We start from the raw sequence: 21940 nt of genomic DNA, 5'->3' as shown, positions 1-21940 counted from the left end.
TCATTGGCACTGTTGTAAATTAATTGGCGGTGTTACATGACTGCCACTGATGCACCAGCATAGACGCAAACAACGGTTTTATCAATTATTCTGTGCTGTATTTCCTAATGCACATAGATGTTCTTCTGGGTTTCTACAGTACTCTTATTATGCTGATTTAATAGGTTTGAACCATTACATCATTCAAAATGTAGCTAAATTTGCTCTTCCAGCCAGGAGCTGTCTATTGCATGCAAGCTGAGTCTGGGCACGCGAAAGTGAAAGCGCGGTGGGAGCGCGCGAAAGTGAAAGCTGGGATCGCAAGAGAAGAAATGCCAAGAGAAGAAACGCCATGCATGTGCACATCTGTTGTCCGGGCGCGTGCACATCTCCTGTCCTCCTTCGGAAGCTAAATCGACAACAATAGCTCTCACAAGGGAGCAGCGCATGTGCTGCGTCGCTAGGTCGCTAGGCGAGACCTAAAAAGGAAGCAAGCAAATGAGAGTGAAGATCAAGCCAACCCATGGTAAACAAGTGTCAGGCTCTAAGCCCATTCTAAACTTACAATACATCTTGCAACAGACTGTACACACGGCATCCAGCAAGGGAGACCTAGAAATGAGTAAACATTGTTCAAATAGCATATTACAGGGACGATAAATAACTAAAGACATTTTTCAAAGCATAGAATCGGACCACAACTCTAATGGAGTGCACTATTAGTAAAGTTGTAAAAATAAAATTCACTGTCCAGAGGAATCCTTTTCCTAGCACCTTGGTTACTGGGAAATACTATGAGGCCTACATACAGACTAACAAACTCACTATGTCCTCCGCTCAAATTAACGCATACCTCCCTATACTCATACTAATACTATATTTCCCTATACTAATCCACCACTAATCGTTTTGGGTTTTGGAGTAGTCTTACTACTCCCTGAAGAGTGCTTCGCCGCCTCGTCAAGGGTAGCAAGCGCTATATAAATACAATTGTTATTTGCGCAGGGGAACAGCGACGATGTATTTCATATTTTCTGTTTTAATTTTATGCTTGTCAGATAACACATCATATGAGGTTTAAATGTATGGATATACAAATAAAAAAAGCATTTGCTCTGTTGCAAAATGGTCCTATGCCCTGGAATCCAATGGTCCCCTTAAGTAGAATGTGAACTAGGGTGTAGGTTATAAGTTACTGTCCTCATAGAATAGAATCAGGAATGACACCACTTTGTACTAACAGAAGTAGGCAAACATCCCTGAGCAGGGGTCAGTGCAGTCCAATGTTCCACTTGTGCATCTCATCCCCACTCACAAATCAGACAAGCATCTCTATATGTTGTTTTCCAAGTCCATACATTTTGGGACACATTTATCACTATTTGACCTTCCGCAGCACCGCAAGTCAACTTGCTGTGGTGCATCAAATGGAGAGAGCAGTAATGCACCATATTAACTAACATATGGTGGATTTCTGCTCCCTCTCTCTGCGCCTGTGCACTAAGTGCAGCCTAGCACCAATGCAGGCACCCTTGCGTCATGGTGCGAGGGTGCCTACATTGCAGGCAGAATTGTTTTTGTGCAGGAAGGGACACCTTCTTGTACAAAAATAATCCTAAAAGGTCTTCTCTTTTTTCTTAGTGTGCTGCAAATTGCAGCACATTTACAAAGAGGAAACACGAGGAGAAATAAATAAAGATATTTCTCCTTGTTGTGCCTTTATATGGAAGGCTTGGTAAATTTATGAATGCACCAAATATATGGGTGGATGCGTGGGAACACCCACTCTACACCCATGCAACCCCTTCCCGCCGTAGAGTAACGGATAACAGCTGCCTTGCGTTTCTCCAGGTCCCAGATTTATCAAAGTAATACATTACACAAGGTGACGCAAGGGCAATACAATTCTTAAGCAAGCCACGCAAAGCCGCCTTGCTTGGCACTGCGTTGCTTTGCAAATCTGGAGGAACACAAGGCAGCACAACTTTCTGTCTTGCATTACTCTGCGCAGGGAAGGCATTACATGGGTGGAGAGTGAGTGTTCTTGTGCATCCATCCATGTATTTTGCCATATTAACTGGGAATATGTAAAAATTGTACACCTTTCTAATTGTGCTGCCAGTATGGCGCTTTCTGCAGCACACATAGAAAGAGGAAAATGCCCATAAGGATTGTTTTACCACAACAGTTATGGGTGTAACACAGGGACACTTGCGCCATGGCACATGAGTGTCTGCATTGGCACTTTGTAGCCACAAGTGCACCAGCGCAGAGAGCGCAGGAACGCGCCATATGTCAGTAAATATGAGCATTCTTGACCTCTCGATTGGATGCTGCGCAGTGTAGCAAGTTGTCTTGCTGTGTTGCGCTGTGTCAAATCTTAATACATCTTGCCACAGATTTACCAAGCTACGCAGGGCCACGCAAGGTGGCCTTGGGTGGCTTGGTAACTCTGACGTAAGGATTGAGTTGTCCTTGTGTCACTCTGCGTGACGCGAGAGTAACAGGATTCTGTGATATATCTGGGCCTTTATCTGCATCTCACCCTGTTCCCATAGACCACAAGTACCATATTAAAGAATATAACTCTCCTATCTTACGGGGAAGTTTCGCGGGGGGCTGTGAGTTGTGATCCCACCAAGGGTAGGAGGTTGTACAGTTTAGGATGGTAAGAAGTTTGTGGAGAGGGATACTTCCTCCTCAAGTGTCCCCAGTAAACTGCAACAGATTATTACTCTAGGGTACAAATGCCTTTTGCCTATAGCGGTGGCAATAACAGGCTGTAAAAAAAGTGTTATTGTTTTTAGACACTTATTACGAGCTTCTGTGTAGTTTAGGTTTATAAGGATGCTTCTCTCAGGGTGGTTAATGCTTTTGTTGTTTGACAAACTCGGAATGAACAAGTCTCTGAAGGAACGTGGCATTGTCTCAAAATGTGATCCTGGGAACTAGAGCTCATATAGAAGAAAGAGTGTGAGGAAGTAACATAGAAAACAAGGCTTTCATTACATTCACAGATTCTTTTAAGCACATGATTTTGGAAACAGCCTATAATATTGCGGAGGTGGAACAGATGGGGAAAATATATTGGCTGCTGGGGTAGAAGTCATCACAAAAGACAGAGGGCACAAGGGTGTCTGCCATTTGTCTGGACTTGCAAAGTGTTAGAACTCAACACTGTTGCTCCCTTGTCCTTCCATCAAACCCAGTACCCCAGTGCGGGCAGCGGGTACCCACTCTGCCTCACCTGGATACAGCGAATTAACAATCACAGCCAGAGAGGGGCAGTGTCTCAGCAAACAGGCTGACCTTCCTCTCCCTTAAAAAACTATGAAACCTTTCCTATCTCCAACAGACTCGTGCCTTGTGGTTCAAGCCCTGCTAATCTAGCAAGTACGTAATATACTTTATTGTCTCACTTTTTTCTTAAAAAACACATACAATATAAAATCCAATAACATATCAAATCTAATTCAAAAGAATACATACAAATGCACCTCCCTAAGACTGACCAAGAGGCATAACATATAAAAGAAAATACAATATAGAACCAAAACCATGTCAAATGTAATTCAATTAAATATACAGATGCACCTCCATAACATTGAACAACACAGCAAGTAGAGCAGCAACCATCATTGATTGATTGATTGATAGATAATCAATCAATCAATCAATCAATCAATCAATGCACTTGTAAAGTGCGCTATGTACCCGTGAGGGTCTCAAGGCGCTGGGGGGGGGGGGGTGCTATTGTTCTAAGAGCCAGGTCTTGAGAACTCTTCTGAAGGCCAGCAGGTCCTGGGTCTGTCGTAGTTTGGTAGGGAGAGTGTTCCAGGTCTTGGCGGCGAGGTAGGAGAAGGATCTGCCGCCGGCTGTGGTTTTCCGGATGCGAGGGACTGTGGCGAGGGTAAGGTTGGCAGAGCGGAGGCTGCGGGTGGGGGTGTAGAAGCTGAGTCGGTCGTTGAGGTATGTTGGTCCGGTGTTGTGTAGGGCTTTGTGTGCGTGGATGAGGAGTTTGAAGGTGATCCTCTTGTTGATGGGGAGCCAGTGGAGGTCTCTCAGTTGGGGTGTGATGTGGCTGCGTCGTGGCTGCGTCGAGGGACGTCGAGGATAAGTCATGCCGAGGAGTTCTGGATACGTTGCAGCCGTATCAGGAGCTTGGTTGTTGTTCCTGCGTAGAGGGCGTTCCCGTAATCCAGTCTGCTGGTGACGAGGGCCTGTGTGACGGTTTTTCTCGTGTCGGGGGGGGATCCATTTGAAGATACTGCGGAGCATTCTGAAGGTGTTGAAGCAGGACACTGAGATGGCGCTGACTTGCTTGGTCATGGAGAGGGCGGAGTCGAGGAAGTTCTCCAGGTTGCGTGCGTGGTCGGTGGGTTCTGGGGCTGTTCCTAGCGATGTTGGCCACCAGGAGTCGTCCCAGGCTGATGGGGTGGGGCCGAGGATGAGGACCTCCGTCTTGTCTGAGTTCAGTTTCAGCCTGCTGTCCTTCATCCAATCGGCGACGGCCTTCATTCCTCTGTGGAGGTTGGCTTTGGCGGTGTGGGGGTCTTCGGTGAGGGATATGATGAGCTGGGTGTCATCTGCGTAGGAGATGATGTTGAGGTTGTGTTGTCGTGCGACGTGGGCGAGAGGTGCCATGTAGATATTGAACAGCGTCGGGCTGAGGGAAGATCCCTGTGGGACGCCGCCGATGATCTCGGTGGTCTTGGAGTGGAAGGGTGGGAGGCGGACGCTCTGGTTTCTGCGGGAAAGGAAGGATGTGGTCCAAGCCAGGGCCTTCTCTTGAATTCCAGCGTCATGGAGGCGTGCTTTTAGGGTGCGGTGGCAGACCGTGTCGAAGGCTGCTGATAGGTCTAGAAGGATGAGGGCGGCTGTTTCTCCTTTATCCATCAAGATCCTGATGTCGTCAGTGGCGGCGATGAGGGCGGTCTCGGTGCTGTGGTTGCTGCGGAAGCCGGACTGTGAGGGGTCCAGGATGTTGTTGTCTTCAAGGTAGGGGGTCAGCTGTCTGTTGGCGATCTTCTCCGTGACTTTCGCCAGGAAAGGGAGCAGGGAGATGGGCCGGAAGTTCTTGAGGTCCTTGGGGTCCGCCTTGGGTTTCTTCAGTAGGGAGTTGATCTCGGTGTGCTTCCAGCTCTTCTGGAAGGTTGCTGTCTCGAAGTAGGTGTTGATTGTTTTCCTGAGATAAGGTGCGATGGCTGTGCTGGCTTTGTTGAAAACGTGGTGAGGGCAGGGGTCAGATGGGGATCCGGAGTGGATGAGGATGAAGTTCATAGTCTTGATGGTGTCTTCTTCGCTGATGTAGAACCAGGTGGTCAGGCGATTGGTGTGGGTGGAGGTCGTTCGGGTGGTGGACCCGGTGGCCTCGGCAGTGGGTGTGGAGGTGTCGGAATTGAAGCTGTCGTGGATGTCGGTGATCTTGCGGTGAAAGAAGGTGGCCAGTGAGTTGCACAAGTCTTGTGATGGAGGTCCTGATGAGTTGGTGATGTCTGCGGGTGGCGTTCTTGTGGGAAGTGTAGCTGTCTGGAGTTTGGTCGCGGAGCCATTTCTTCTCCAGTTTCCAGCAGGTGCGCTTGGAAGTTCGGAGGTCATCGGTGAACCATGCGGCTTTCTTGTTGGTGTGGTTGGTAGCGGAGGTCTTGAGTGGGGCAAAGGTGTCGGCGCAGTCGTTGATCCACTGGCTGAGGTTGATGGCGGCGGTGTCGGGGTCGGTGGGGTCCACGGCGAGGGTGGTGGTCAGTTGATCCTTGGTGATCTTGCCCCAGCAGCGGCATGGCAGCTATTGGGTGCGGTTGTTTTCTTGAAGGTGAAGTGGACGCATCTGTGGTCGGTCCAGTGGGGTTCGGTCGTATGGTTGAAGGAGACGTGGGGACTTGCGGAGAAGATGGGGTCCAGTGTGTGTCCGGCGGCGTGGGTGGGTGTCGTCACAAACTATTTGAGTCCAAGGTTGGCGAGGTTGGCGATCAGGGCGGTGGAGTTGGCGTTGTTGTTCTCGAGGTGGAAGTTCAGGTCCCCGAGGGGGATGTAGACCGTGGAGGCGAGGGCGAGGGTGCTAATGAGGTCGGCGATAGTGTCAGACACAGGCGGGATAGCCTCTCGAAGGCTTGAGGAACCACTTTGGTCCACTCCGATTCGTCCAATGTACCTAAGTCTTATTTCCATTTCTCTCTGTGAGTCTGGAGAGAATCAGTTGTGTTAGTTACCAAAGATCTATGTATCTAGATTATCTCTTTTCTTGCAAACTGAGTTGATGGTCAACTCAGCCTTTATTGGAGTAAAGTCTGTTAATGAATCAACTCTTCCAATGCACGCCATTCCTGGAGATAGTAGTAGAAGCTGGAGTGCAAACTCCTCCTTTAACTCTTAGAATGATTCAATGCTGTTTTCTGTCCACATCTCCCTGAGTTATGAGATTCATATTAAATCCTGGGATCGGGAACCCTCTAGCTTGGTAAGGTTTAGCCCACCTAGTCAGCCAAAGAGAGGTCTCACGTGTAAACGTATCTTCCCAGTTTATCCATTCAAGGGATTTATGCCAACAACAGAGGGTCACTTTTATGGCCAGAGGAAGTGTGTGGGGAATGGCCAAACAACAACGTCAGTCCAGTATTTAGAAAGGCAATCCAGTATTTCACCCAGATCATCTCTATCAGTGAAAAAAGTAGTCATAGAAAAGAAGCAGCTAGGCTGCCAAGGAGTAAAGGCCAAAGTTCGCTACCCTCAGCCACCCCATCTTCCACCAACTGGAAGATGTGGATATTTGAGTGTAGAAGCCGTAGGGGTCTCAAAACGGTAAATTTATAATTTGGGACGAAAGATTGTGAAATGGGGGTCTCTAGTTGGCAAGGACTTGCACCTTTGTCCAAATAGGGACCCTTCTTCCTAGTCAGGATAAGGGAGTTACACTCCTAAAATAACCCCTGCTCACCCCCTTGGTAGCTTGGCACGAGCAGTTAGGCTTATCTTAGAGGCAGTGTGTAAAGCATTTGCACATAACCAACAGTAATACAGTGTAAGCACTACAAAAGGACACCACAACAGTTTAGAAAAATAGCCAATATTTTTATATACTTTAAGACAAGACCAAAAACGATAAACTTCCACAGTACAGTACTTAAAAATATACAGTTATCAAAATATGCTTTAAAAATAGTTCCTTGATGTCTCCATCCGGGGCTATCACGGCGTTGTGAACAAGCAAATCCAAACAGTTCTGGCTGTTCACGGGCCAGCTACGGTGTCGGGAAGACCCGCAAACAGTACCTTTTAGAAATGCAGGGCATCGATAACCTCTTGTTGAGCTTCCGAAAACACGGCATCCACAGGCGTCGGTTCCGGAGGTCAGTGCAGGAGTCATTGGGGGCCCTCGAAGTCACAAGTGTTGCAGGTCGATCTCCTCTCTGATGGAGTCAGGAGCGATGGTGTCGACAGGCGTTGTGTGCTTCGGTGCGACGTGCAGTGCCCTCAGGTCACGGTGCAAGCAGCGGCTCGGTGGCGGCATCAGATGGCGGCGTCGGTGAGACCAGGGTCGCAGTGGGAGATGAAGGTGGTGCTCGTCACGGTGCTGGCAGGTCACGGTGCAGGCAGAGGCGTTGTCGTTGCTGAAGCGCTGTCGTCGGCTGACGAACTGGAGTCGATGGCGCCGGTGTCGGGAGGCCAAGGTTGCGGTGCGGGATGAGGGCGATGTGTCGTGTAACTTTACGAGCGGTGACCTCGAACCACGGTGCAAACAGCAGCGCAGATTTTGGCATGGAGCTACGTCGTCGGTGATACCAGGGCGTCGTCGTGAAGTGAGGCGGTGAGGAGTGCGGTGCCCACAGGACGCGGTGTGAGCAACGGCTCGGTGGTGGCACCAACAGCCGTCGTCTGTGAGACCAGGGTCACGGTGCAGCATTGCGGCGGTGCCAAGGCGCCATCGTGAAGTGAAGCGGTGCGGAGTGAGGTGCCCACAGGTTGCGGTGCGAGCAGCGGCTCGGTAGTGGCGTCGTCGGTGAGACCAGGGTCACGGTGCGGCATTGCGGCGGTGCACTCTGCGGTGCCTTCAGGACACGGAGTTGGCAGCGGCGTCGTAGACGTAGTCGAGTTGCTTTTCTTCTGTTGCAGCACAAAACACACAGTCCCCAGTGCTGAGGGCAGAAGAGCTTGTAGTCTTTGCTGTTCCTGAGACTTCTTGAACAGGGGGCAAGCTCTACCTCAAGCCCATGGAAAAACTCACAAAAGTAATTTGCAGAAAGTTCAGTCCAGTCCTTTCACTGCCCAAGACAGAAGCAGCCACTGCAGGCCAACACAGCAAAGCACACAGCAAAGTGGTAGCCCCTCCTCACAACTTCTCCAGCTCTTCTTCTTGGCAGTCTTCTTGATCCAAAAGAGTTCTAAAGTTCAGGGGTCTGGGCCCCAATATTTATATCCCAAAGTCCTTTGATCTCTTACGCAGAGAGTGTCTGTGCCCACCCAGAACCAGTTCTGCCTTCTCTGGTGTGATTTCCTGGCAGGAGGGGGAGACAGCATTGTCAGAGGCAGACCAGGCCCTTTGAGGTGCAAGGAAATCTCCTCCCCCTTACCCCATTGCAGCCCAGGTCTATTCAGCCCTTTCCTGACCCTACCAAGACTATCTGGAGCCACTCCTCCTCCCCATCCTTCTGTCATCCAAAACCCAGACAGGCAATTAACAATCCAGCAGAGGCACACGAGATGACTGAGCAAGAAAATACCTACTTTCTAAAAGTGTTATTTTCACACACAGAATGTAAAAATCACCTTCACTAAAAGATGAATCTTTAGATTCTGAGTTCAGGCATACTAAATGTTATTTCCCTACCTAGTTCCCAGGGCCAATTATGTTTATAAGATGTTATGAACAAACTTCCCATTCTGTCCTATGGGGAACATATAGCCTTGCAATAGTGAAAAACGAAATGGGCTGTAATTCACTATCAGGACATGCCACACAAACCATGGCATGTCCTACGTTTCACATATACTGCACCCTGCTCTCCGGGGTACTTTGGGCCTACCTTAGGGGTGACTAACATGTAGAAAAGGCAAGGTTTAGGGCCTGGCAAGTGGGTGCACTTGCCAAGTCGACATAGCAGTTACCAACTGCGCGCAGACTCTGCGATGGCAGGTCTGAGTTGCCTTTTTAGGGCCACTCACGTGGGTGGCACAATCAGTGGTAGCATTTGATTTACAGGCCCTTCTAATTCAATAAACAAGAGTGGAAGGCTAGCCCAGTTCTGTAAGTCGCCTGATATTTGACCTCCTAGTGGGACCATGTTAAGGTCCCAGTACTGTTGGCCATCTTTGGAGCTGAACATACCCAGGTACTTGAAGCAATCACTTTTAACCCGGTGCAACACACACAACTCTGCTACCATTGTCCCACCTGTTACCGAAACATATGTGGGTTTATCCAATGTATCCCTAAATCCAAGGGCCTCTTTGTATACTTTCAGAGTTTGCATCGTTATAAGCCCAGTAACATTGTGGTTCTGGATAAATAGCATTTCATCCAGGTACAGTGACGCCCTATCTTCTCTGTCTTCCTGCCACCCAAAACCTGTCACCTAGGCATCACATCTCATCCACTCTGCAAGCTGCTCAATCACCAGGACAAACAATTGAGGGTACATCGGGAGCCATAACAGGTTCCCTGCTCTTTTAGTTGATAGGGGATGTAGTCCTGTTGACCCTGGCCTGACCCCAGTATAATGTATATAACAGCAGCAGGGGGCATGACTCTTGAGTAGGGGGGGGGGCGGGTGTGGTAGTGGTCGCCGGGGGACTAGGGTGTCGCACAGGGTTGTGGTTGCAGGAGGGAGGGGAAAAAATGTAATTAGAAAAACACATACCTTGCTACCGCCCGGTCCCGCATCGCTACTCCTGCTCTCCTGCTTCCGATTTCAGGAACAGGAAGCAGGCAGCCAGGCTCTATCCCCTAATCCCAATCACCACACTGCAATTGCAGCTTTGAGATTGGGCGCTCAGAGAAATGGGAAAGTGCGCATGACTGGTTTGGGTGGCCCGAGAGGGCCGACCAAACAGTCACTGCACACTTTTAGGAGTGGGCAAACCACTCCACCACTGCCCTGCTCGCAGATCAGTGCATCCCCACCCGCCTGCAGAGCAGCCAAACATAAAATTATAATAACTGAAAGTTATTATAATTTTATGTTTTTGCTTCTGCACTGCTTGAAAGCAGTTGGGTGACGTGACTCCGCCATAGCAGAGGAGCCGCCCCTAGAATATAATACCTCGATAATTCTACAGAAATAGAGGCCAGTGCTCATTTCTTCAATATTTGATGGAGGAAGGGTCAGCTGACAGAATCAAAGTCCATCTTGAAGTTGAATAAAATGGGAGCACTAGAGGCCACTAATTTGTGCACCAAGGGGACCTATTATGTAAAGGGCGCACTTTCCCTGTGTGCTTCTGCCGCACCTTAAAACAGGTGCGCCAAGGGCAAACCGGGAAAGTGCATCCTATTACATGGAATGCTCTGGCCCCAGGACAGCCGCAAACTTGCACTGCCCTGGGGGCAGGGCATTTATGTGAAAAACAGAGAATCTTTGTAGCAGCCAATCCGTGTTTCATAGTGCAGACGGCAACCCGCCTGCACTTTTAAAGGGGATTAGAAATCCCCTTGCAGACAGGTGCAGTGAGTGACTGCACCCACCTGCAAGGAGATGTCTGTGGGTGTTCCTTGGGACCCTCTTCACCCCCTCCAGAGGGCTGCCATCAGGGTGCGCACTGACAGTGTACCTCCCTTTAGGTGGCGCACTGTCAATGCACCTCCTGACAGCTTCTTTGCCTCTGCGCCCCATCTGTAATACGGCGTGGGTGCAGAGGCAAAGAGATTCCCTCATTTGCATGGGGCCACCCCCCAAGCAAATGAGGGTACGCCCTCTGAAGATAGCGCTGGCGCTTTATGTACCACATATGGGGACGAACAGGTGTCTGTGGTCCCTTCTGTAATACCAAAGGGTGTGCAAAGCAGGTGCAAATGCCCGTTGTGCCCCTGGGGCACTTCTATAATACAGCCCCCAGGCCAGTGTCCAGTGTAGCCATCTGAGAAAGTGGTGCATACATCACCCTGGCATAAAGCTGCACTCTCTGTATATATGTGTGTGAACTATCCCACCAAATAACCCAAGAACCTAAGTGCGGCCCGGAGTGCATACCAGGGACTGTGATCAATTCATTCATAGAAAAACCAAAGGAAATGATGGACGGAGCGTTGACAATACAAGCACTCACCCCCAGTCAATTCATTAATTCCATCCATGACTTTTTTGTATCCTTTAGATTCGAAGAAGAGAGCAACCAGTGTTATTTGTGTCACAATGCCTAATGAGATGCACAATATTAGCTTAACAGGACAACCTATGTGTGTGGCAGTGAAAAACAACTCATTGGTTGTTGCATGGTTGATTTCAGCATATTTTTCATATCAGTGGTGCAAATTCAATTATTTATAAATGTGTTCTTTTTCAACAGGTGTTCTCACACCCCATCCTTGAAGACCAAATGTTGTTGGATGCATTGGCTCGAGAGGGAGCATCTATGTTAACGTCAAGGATGAGTGACTTAAGACTTCAGTCTCTTCGGAGATTTACTCGGATGACACCATTCTGGAGAATGGTTGGTAGCAAACCCTTGGGAGCCTACTGCCTGCAAGGATTAGAGTGCACCACCAAATTGTGCAGGTGAGACGGTGGATCACCTGTACAAACACATTCATCTCTATCAGTAAATGGTAACTCATTATCTTTCCTTTCTCCCCTATCAAATCTACATCAAAGAACGTAGCAGGAAATTGTTGAGATTCTTCTCACAACTTCTTCTTTTCGTGTAGGAAATTGTTGAGTTCCTTCTCACAAATTCTTCTTCTCCTTCTTCGTCTTCTTCATCAATTGGTTCTGAAGACATTTGAATATGGAGGGAATGTGGTGAAGAGGCTACCAAAATGCAGCGCAAATACCTCTGAGTAAGGTAGTGTTATCTGTAGTGCTCAAGGCCCTACAGTTTACATGCTGATGAATTTCTCGGACTAGCCTGTTCCAGAAATCAAGCCTGATAAGGATACAACTTGTACGCTCCACAATCTAAGCAGGTTGCACTGCAAATGGCTGACTTGCCTTGATATAAAAGCTTTCATTTTTAATAAATTTTTATTACGCCCAAATAACAGTTTACCATTTGCATCAAGTGCTCACATGTCCTCCTGGCACAAATGGATTGATTCTGCCTTGCAAGCCTATGCATCACCATCTCATGCCGGGGCACCCCATCATATACAAATAGTTATTACTGTTGTGCAAGGATCAACAATAAAACAGGGCAGAGCAACTGGTTGGCATATGCCAAGATTTACCACAGTGTCACCAGGGATACATTATACCATGGGTGAACACCACAATGCCTTGGACGTCCACAATGTTTCAGGAATTGTTACCAATATGCCTTCAATATTCCAGAGTGTGTCATCACTATGTGATGGGTGCCTAAAATATGCTATGAAATGCCCCTGTTATGCCAGGGGTCATATTGTATAAAGTCATGGCACCATAATGCCACATGTTCCCACAATACACCCTGAATTACCCCCTTTACACAAGGGACAGCATTATAACAGAGGGCACCCTCAAACCATGAATAAGCATAGTTGATGTTCTGGTGGAATACCAGATATAATACTAACAACTAGTGAGGCCACAGCCTGGCTGCAGAAAATAAGTTATTGGGGAACAATGTTGCTGAACAACGCCCCTTTCAGATTTTCTGTAAGTAACCAGGTTACTTAGGTCAGCTATGAACATTTGGTTAGTCTATTGATATTAGGGGCCAATTGAGAGGCCAATTGAGAAAAGTTTTACAATACATCCTATGCCAGATATGCAAGTTGGGCTAGTGTGTGAACATTTAAGGTCTTTCTTAGCCATGAGATACATATCCATAACTGAGCAAAGTATTTAGGCGAAAGGGATCAGATAACAAATGGCACAATCCAAAAATGCAAAGGCAACACTGGGCAAGAATGCTAATAAAGAATAAAGCGTTTATGGACCTGGTGAACAAAGCTATGTTAAGGCCGCAAACCTTGTGAACTGCAAAATTTATTTTTTTGTATTTATAAACCAATTTTGTGAACAGGAAATGCAGCATGTTTCTACCATGCCCCATTTTCTTGTTTTTTAATGTTTTTGCTTGTGACTCGGTTCAACCGAGTCACAAGATGGCTGCCAACACTTCCTGGTTTGAAGTGTTGGTAGCCAATCAGATCTCAGGCACGAGATCAGGAGGGTTCACGGATCCACAGTGGCCACAGTTGTAGATCTGAGAAATCTTCACATTTCTCAGGAACTACTGAACGGATTTACACCATTTAACAAAAAGAGTGCTTTCTGGTCCAAGAGCTACCTTTCTGCCAAATTTGATGTTATTCCGTTCAGCAGTTCAGGCTATCGCTGCGTCAACAGATTCCTATGGAAATTAACATCGAGAAAAAACGTTTTGGGAAACCCCTTTTTCTCAGCCCTCGCTTGACGGATCACTCCGAGATTTTCAAGAGAGCAGCTGATGTGACCCCCACATTAGTTTTAAAAATTTTACAAAGATTCCTTAAACGGACCCAAAGTTATTGGTAAATCAAAAAACGCTTTTCCTATGGAAACTAGGTCCTAACTATAACTACTTACTGGCGACTGCCAGTAGGTAATAAGTATATACACATATATATGTATGGGAGAAGTATGGCTCACTTGTTAGAGGAGGCAGACCTGGAAGCAGAGGTCAGCCCGGGACCAGGGTTCAATTCCCGGCTCGGCGGGGTCTTGAGTCCTAAAATGTCCATGGACTCGACAATTCTTGCTCCGGTGCCTACTCGATTCATGGGTTCACACTCTGCGACTCTGGGCAATAGCTTGCTTAATCTCCACAATGGCCCCTTGCGGCGGGATGCCTGGCTTTCACCTTGCGGATACCCTGCCGGGTTTATCTCACAGGGGAATACCAGGACGGGTTCCCTAAGCAAGCGCTTAGAAACTGCTTGGTGATTTGCGCTATATAAATTCCTGTACATTTACATTTACATTTATATATATATATATATATATATATATATATATATATATATATATATATATATATATATATATATATATATATATATATTACCTACTGGCGATAGCCAGTAGGTATATATAGTTAGGATTGTTTTCCATAGGGAAATAGCAACTTTCTATTGGGAATAACTTTGGCGCCGGTTGAGGAATCTTCCGAAAATTTTCCTTAACTTTGCCTCGCGGCGCTCCGCTCCTTCCCTGAAGGTTTGGGGGGATTCGTCAAGCGGGGGCTGAGATAAAAGGGTGTCCCAAAACGTGTTTTCCCCGTGTTAATTTCCATAGGGCGGTTGGACTCACTTTTAGCCCGAACGGCTGAATGGTTTTCCACCAAACTTGGCAAAATTGTAGGGACTGGTAGCCCGATGTGTCTTTGCTATGTCTCAAGATATGTGCTCCAGTGGTTTTTACGAAAATTAACTTTGAAAAAATATATATTGGGCTGCATTGGGCTATATATATGTTAGAGCCCAAATGTAGCCCAATGTAGCCCAATGTAGCCCAATGTAGCCCAAAGATGGCCACCAGAGACAAAAAAAAAAATGTAGCCCAAATATCAGCCAGATGTAGCCTAACTATAGGCCAATGACAGAATGTCCCAGAGTGTTCTAAAGAACAACTAGAGCGCTAACAGTCTTACTTATGACAAAAGTATGGCACACCTGAAGTCATCTTGATTGGAATAAAGTGTTAACACTTAAAACATTTAATTTGCAAAGGAACAAAATGAGGGGGTTCATTTTGCCATAGAAATTATGATTAGTGCTGAAGAAAGAAAAATTAGGGCACATTTTGAGTGACTTCTCAAATCCTCTTATATTTCATGAAAAAAATTCTGATATGCAGTCTCCCAAGATGGCCACCAGAGACAAAAGAGCCCAAATGTAGCCCAAATATCAGCCAGATGTAGCCCAACTATAGCCCAATGACAGAATGTCCCAGAGTGTTCTAAAGAACAACTAGAACGCTAACAGTCTTACTTATGACAAAAGTATGGCACACCTGAAGTCATCTTGATTGGAATAAAGTGGTAACACTTAATACATTTAATTTGAAAAGGAACAAAATGAGGGGTTTCATTTTGCCATAGAAATTTTATATATATATATATTCACTGAAAAAACCATAGGTTACACACCACTTATAGTTAGGAATTAGCATTTAAAAAACCTTTGAAATTCACTGAAAAAACCATAGGTTTCACACCAGTTATAGTTAGCTGGAAATTTTACTCGCATAAAACCATTGAAATTCCCACGTTATAGTTAGTTGGACTCACTATAACTTGCACGTCTGCAATGCACTGCTGATGACGTCACATATTACATCACTGATGCATATATTTAAATATTTAAACATTACTCGCTAATATATGTATTCACTAAGATACACTTAATAAGCCAGTTAACCAATCAATTTTTTTGTTTTTTAAAACACTGAAAAAACCATAGGTTTCAGGCCTTATATAGTTAGGAATTAGCATTTAAAAAACCTTTGAAATTCACTGAAAAAACCATAGGTTTCAGGCCTTATATAGTTAGGAATTAGCATTTAAAAAACCTTTGAAATTCACTGAAAAAACCATAGGTTTCAGGCCTTATATAGTTAGGAATCAGCATTTAAAAACCTTTGAAATTCACTGAAAAAAACATAGGTTTCAGGCCTTATATAGTTAGGAATTAGCATTTAAAAAAACCTTTGAAATTCACTGAAAAAACCATAGGTTTTAGGAGTTATATAGTTAGGAATTCGTTTTTAAAAAACCTTTGAAATTCACTCAAAAAACTATAAGTTTTAGTGGTGTTATAGTTAGCTGGACATTTTACTCATACAAAACCAATGAAATTGCTCCTATATAGTTAGTTGTACTAACTATATTTCGCGCACCCGCAATCCACTGCTGATGATGTCACATATTAGATCATTCATGACATGGTCAGTGACATCACTGATGACATCTCAAATGACATCACTGATGACATCACTGATGACATCATCCACGTGACAATCACATACACCTTTTCATACACTATTACAATTTTTGATCACTGTTTGTAAAATACAGAGTATCATATTTAAATCCATTGTCACAGCAATACAAGTATCTAAAAATCCACTCAGTGATTCATAGATGTATACACACATCTAATCACTTACCTATGGATTCACTCATACATGCTGTCAAAGAACAATAGAACACTATCAAAAATACTTATACATCTATATCGACATTAAACAACAGCACGCATCCTATTCACATATGAAGTCATCCTACTCCCTTATGCAAACAATGGATCATACTTACATATTTACTTAGCAAAACACTTATACAAACACCACTTCTTCTATTCATTTAGATAGTAAGTCATACTTAGTGAATTATAAAATCATTATTACAAGTATACAGTTATCCATACAGTCACTCACACAATCATTGTGTCTTATGTATACCTATTTATATACAACAACTGACACATACACTGCCTTTTATTTTTCTAGTTTGTTGGACCTGTACCTTTGAGAATTATATTTGCTCATCACCACACCCATAAAGAGATTCCCTCACCCAAACTGTTAGAACATGTAGTTTTAACTTCATATATCTACTGAATCAACTATTCACACATCTTTGGACAGTCACACACCCCCCACCGAACCACACACACTTTCACACTCCCATACAAATACTCAGTTAACTAATCAATAACTACTCTAGACTTTCACATAGCTAGTAACCAACTGTAGAATCAGTTTACACAACAACTGACAAAGTGATACAGATATTCACATAGTTTAGTCACTATCCACTATATTTAGTGAGACATTATAAATTGGTCAAGTAAACAGTCAATTACACTGCTACTAAATCCTCCATCCAAATATTTATTTATATATATCCACTCATTCTTCAATGTAAATTGCTATATATATAATGCATATTTAAATAACGAAGCAAACCACATTCACTGGATGATGTCATCAGTGATGTCATCAGTGATGTCATTTGAGATGTCATCAGTGATGTCACTGACCATGTCATGAATGATCTAATATGTGACATCATCAGCAGTGGATTGCAGGTGCGCGAAATATAGTTAGTACAACTAACTATATAGGAGCAATTTCATTGGTTTTGTATGAGTAAAATGTCCAGCTAACTATAACACCACTAAAACTTATAGTTTTTCGAGTGAATTTCAAAGGTTTTTTAAAAACGAATTCCTAACTATATAACTACTGAAAGCTATGGTTTTTTCAGTGAATATATATATATATATATATATATATATATATATATATATATATATATATATATATATATATATATATATACATACATATATATATATATATATATATATATATATATATATATGTGTATATGTATATATATATATATATATATATATATGTATATATATTTATATATATATATCATATATATATTCACTGAAAAAAACCAAAGTTTACAGGGCCGTTATAGTTAGGGAATAGAAAAACTAAACTTAGAAATTCATGGCAAAAAATCAAAGGTTACAGAGATGTTATAGTGAGGTTAATATTTCACTTGTACAAAACCAGAGAAATTCAGCAGTTATAGTTAGCTAAGATAACTATAAGTCACGTCCCCACAATTCACTGCGTATGAATTTACATATTACATCACTCATGACATGGTCAGTGACATCACTCATGAAATCACTGAGTCAAAACTGTGATTAAACAAAACACAGAGGTATCCCAGAACTCAATAAACCACCAAAGTTATCTTACCCCTATTATAGTCCCCCAAAATTGCTGAGCAGACAAAGATCCTAGCAGCAGGTGTCTTAACCCGGTAAGATGTTTTTAAAATCCAACCTCTTTGTGAGCCATTAAGTAAGATAGAACAGATTTTCTGTCACATTTGTTCTTGCTGCCATTTTTTTAACAGCATGTTTTTTTGTTAATAAATGTATAAGTTGACTGTCAGACTGCTTTTCAAGCTCCACTCCTCGTAACTCCACCTCCTTTACTCTGTCACACATTGACCTCAGTGGCAGCCGGTAATTCAAGCGGGGAGGATGGGCATGCTACACCCAGACACCTATACACTCATCCATCTTCACTTGCACACTCACTCACACTCCCATGCATTCACAAGATTGTCAAATCGCTTCAATGGCACTGAGTTGTGCAAGCACTTTTTCACAAAGATAGTGCCTAGGAACAGTACGGCTGCAACTCTCATGCTAATAACATGTAATAGGGGCATCGAGGAGTTCTCACTAAAAGTATCCCACACAGCTATATTAACTGCTCCTTCAACCCACTTACATCTACTTTATGTGCCACCCTTACCCAGTACTCTTATGTTTCTGGGGTTTTTGGGGAAGAGTGGGTTTAGTTACAGAAAGTGTCCATAAACCTTTCCTTTCATTCTTTTAATGGAGGTCACCCCCAAATCTACCCTTTGCAGTATGTATATTTTCCTCTCCTATACCTGCTTCACCGTGTGCTGTTGTATTGAGGTGCAGGCAGGAAGCATCCAGCAGAAAAGGAACAGAACAGAGGAAAGGAGTCGCCTTACTCTTAGAAGATGTCCACAATGACTAATGAATAGTGAGTTAGTACCGATAATCGTGACAGGACCATATTGCACCCTCCATTTTGAAAAGTGTAAAATAAGCATTAAAGCGCTATGAGGCACAGTGTAACTTGAATACATGTAAATGATTTGATACTGGGTAGATTTCCTCTAACATGTTTTCTGCTCAGGCTATTTTGGTGAGTTTTCGGAGAAGTGACAAATATTTTATGAACTATACAGATAAACTAATAGTAGCTTCTAAGAAAATGGATAATTGACATACACATCCTGTAACTGGCTACAAATTTGAGCACAGAAGTTTCCAGTTTGGATGGCATAACACAATCTGGACCAATCAATCTGGCACACAAAGTAGTGTTTTTTTAATGCCCCGTGATCAAGTTAGGTCAACAAAGGCATTAATAGTGAATTAAGGGGCATATTACCAAGGGCCATTATCGCCGCTTTAGCGGGACTTTTTCCCGCTAAAGCGGCGATAATTTCATCGTCCTATTACCAAGCTGTCGCTAACACCAGTTAGCGACAGCTTGTAGGCGAGAGCGGGCATTTTGGGGCCCGCTTTGCATGTCAGCGATAATTATCGCTAATGACATGCAAAGTGGGCGTGCCAAAATGTCAGCGACTGAAAACAGTCGCTGCAATCGCTATCACCTATGATCAACACAGGCGTAGTTTTGGAAATATTCGCGCTAAGCGTGAATTTCTCCAAAAGCTAACGCCTGCCCTGACCAGTTCTTTGCCATGTTATCCAATGAGAGTTGGATAACATGACTAAGAGCATTGTCACGGTAATGCCTGAATATCGCTGTATTGACAGCGATATTCACGCATTTCGCCTGTTTTTTATCGCTTCTGAGATAAACCTTGCTAATAGCAAGGTATCTAAGCGATAAAAACAGGTGAAGGGTGTTGATAGAAATATTCCCGCTAAGCCAACTTACCGATAATTATCGCTAGTTGTTGGTAATATGCCCCTGAGTTAGGGCGATGAGGAAAGTATCAGAGGACATAGGATATTAATTGTGCTTATAAAGGAAAAGCTATACCAGGGTTTCGATATTTCATCAATGTATCGGGGGTAAATATAAATATGGAAACAGAAGAGGGATTGTGTAGTTTGTGTCTGTAATTTAAACTTTAGCAATACTCTGACAAATTCAGACGTTAACCTGGCCTTTAAGTTTCCAAAGCATTCCAATATACCTGAGCACAGCCAGTCTCCAGAGGAACCAGTCAGATGGTGGTAACTCTGAGAGATAGGAGAGCTGCCACCAATGGATTCTTGAATGGGGGGATAACTCACGTGGGTGCCGAGCATGAATGAAAACGGCATCCTGTTTTTCATAATACAATGTTCACATGTTTAAGGTAAAGAAATAACATTTGTGTAAATGACAACATATCAAATAAGTATATTTTATCACTACCCTATGTGAGTTAAAACACTGAGGAAAGTTCTGACAACTTGCAAGAAAACCCCTTAAATGCAGAATGCTCTGGTGGTAAAAGGTAACTCTTTCCTTTTGATGCTAAGAGGGATTGGCTTAGTTTTTTTTGAGTAAATGCTGCCAAGCTCACCTCAATAACCAAAGTTGTCTTCTCTTCATACAGGAAAGGGCACTGTGCTTACCAGCAGCAGTTTGAGTCTTGAAGCTCTCTGCACAGAAGTACATTTGAAATGGAGAAACAAGTTCTTATGGACAACGTGGCCTGGCACCAGGCTTTTCCCACGATGCATACTGGCGTTGGAACACTCTGCCCTTCGCATTTCTGTTTGATTTAACCCTTTTGCCATTTTGCTATTTGTACACCTTTGACCGGCGGCGTCCAATATAGTTCCGGGGTGTCCAAATGATGCACAAGGGAGCACCCTCCATAGGTTTAGTTTTACTGGAATGAGTTTTAAAATATTAAAAATGATATTGTGTTTTTTTCCAAATTTCCTCTGAGGCCTGTTAGCGACTGCTGTTAAACTTTTGCTCTCATTTCGAAGACACAATGTACAATAAAGCACTGATATGTACTGAAATGTGCACATATCACTATGTTTACATGTTTTTTATTCAGTCTTGACTAATTACTGTCAACACTCTTGGAGGATACTAACGAGATCAAACACTCCACCTTGCCCATACTGGCCGTACATAGGGGTATATTTATGACATTGTCATGCAGCGTAGCAAGTCACCTTGCACTGTGTGACAGGGAGAGGGCAAGAATGCAATGTATTGAAAAGAATACAGTGCATTCCTGCCTTTTTTCTGCGCTGGCGCACAATTGGGAGCCTAGCACCAACGCGGGCGCCATGGTGCAAGGGTGCCTGTGTTGTAAGGTGGACTGTTTTTGTGCAGAAAGCACTGCATTGCTGCACAAAGACAATCCCCTGAGGAATTGTTCTGTTTCTGCACACACAGAAAGAGGAAAAAACAAGGAGAAATTAACATATTTCTATTCATTACGCCTCACCTGGGAAGGTGTAGGTGGTTGGTGCATTTCCAGGTCTTCCACTTCTGAAAAATCTAGGAATGCATGAAAAAACATGCATGTTGCGTGGGAACAGACATGCTCTACCCATGGAACACTCCCTGGCGCAGTGTAAGACAATGCGGCAATATGTGCTGCATTGCTTTACTCGAGATTGATGCAACCACTCAGCGCCACACAAGGTGGCCTTGCGTAGTTTCATAAATCTCATATTTAGATGCGTCACTCCTGCATTACCTTGCATGGTGCAAGAGTTAGGCGACTGGGCTCGTAAATATGCCCCATGGTATCCCTGTGGTATCAACCATTATGGTGTAGCTGGCCACAGATAAGGTGAAGGGGTGATTTTGGTACCAAGCTTGTTTTCATATAGTTGACTGTTCCATCATAGCAGAGGCGGATTAATAGCAAGCACTAGAGTGGAAAGAAATACTATGCTGAACAAGTTATCTAACTAGCGGTACAAAAGGGGGTGGTGATGGAAGGAGCATCTGAACCAATCAAACACTCACACCCAGTCAATAGATCTGGGTTTAATCCATCATCGTTCTTTAGCCCACTCTGCCACCCCAGTTCAGACATGGCCATATGCAAATCAGTCTGGCCCTGTGCCTCATGGGACAGTCCAGCCCGAACTGCCAAGTCAAGACCTCCCTGGACCGGAAACAGGCATCCTAGGACCGGTTTCTGGCATTACAGCCATCTTCAGCCAGGCCCCCCACCACCCCCTTTTGTACCGCCAAGTTATCTAACTAGGCATTGG

General features: G+C 44.4%; 1 protein-coding gene across 1 annotated transcript in view; it reads left to right on the top strand.

Annotated features, from left to right (window-relative positions):
• Window positions 1-20732, top strand: part of LEAP2 (liver enriched antimicrobial peptide 2) — a 32163-nt gene extending 11431 nt beyond the window's left edge. Inside the window, exons 2-3 of the mRNA XM_078663816.1 lie at window positions 11479-11687; window positions 20305-20732. Of these exons, the coding sequence (XP_078519942.1) occupies window positions 11479-11687; window positions 20305-20344 (249 nt within the window). The 3' untranslated portion in view covers window positions 20345-20732. The remainder of the gene's footprint in view (window positions 1-11478; window positions 11688-20304) is intronic.
• Window positions 20733-21940: the final 1208 nt, after the last annotated feature.

Source organism: Lissotriton helveticus, chromosome 10 (assembly GCF_964261635.1).
Source record: "Lissotriton helveticus chromosome 10, aLisHel1.1, whole genome shotgun sequence".
NCBI lineage: Eukaryota > Metazoa > Chordata > Amphibia > Caudata > Salamandridae > Lissotriton > Lissotriton helveticus.
This window is presented reverse-complemented; position numbering and strand designations above follow the sequence as displayed.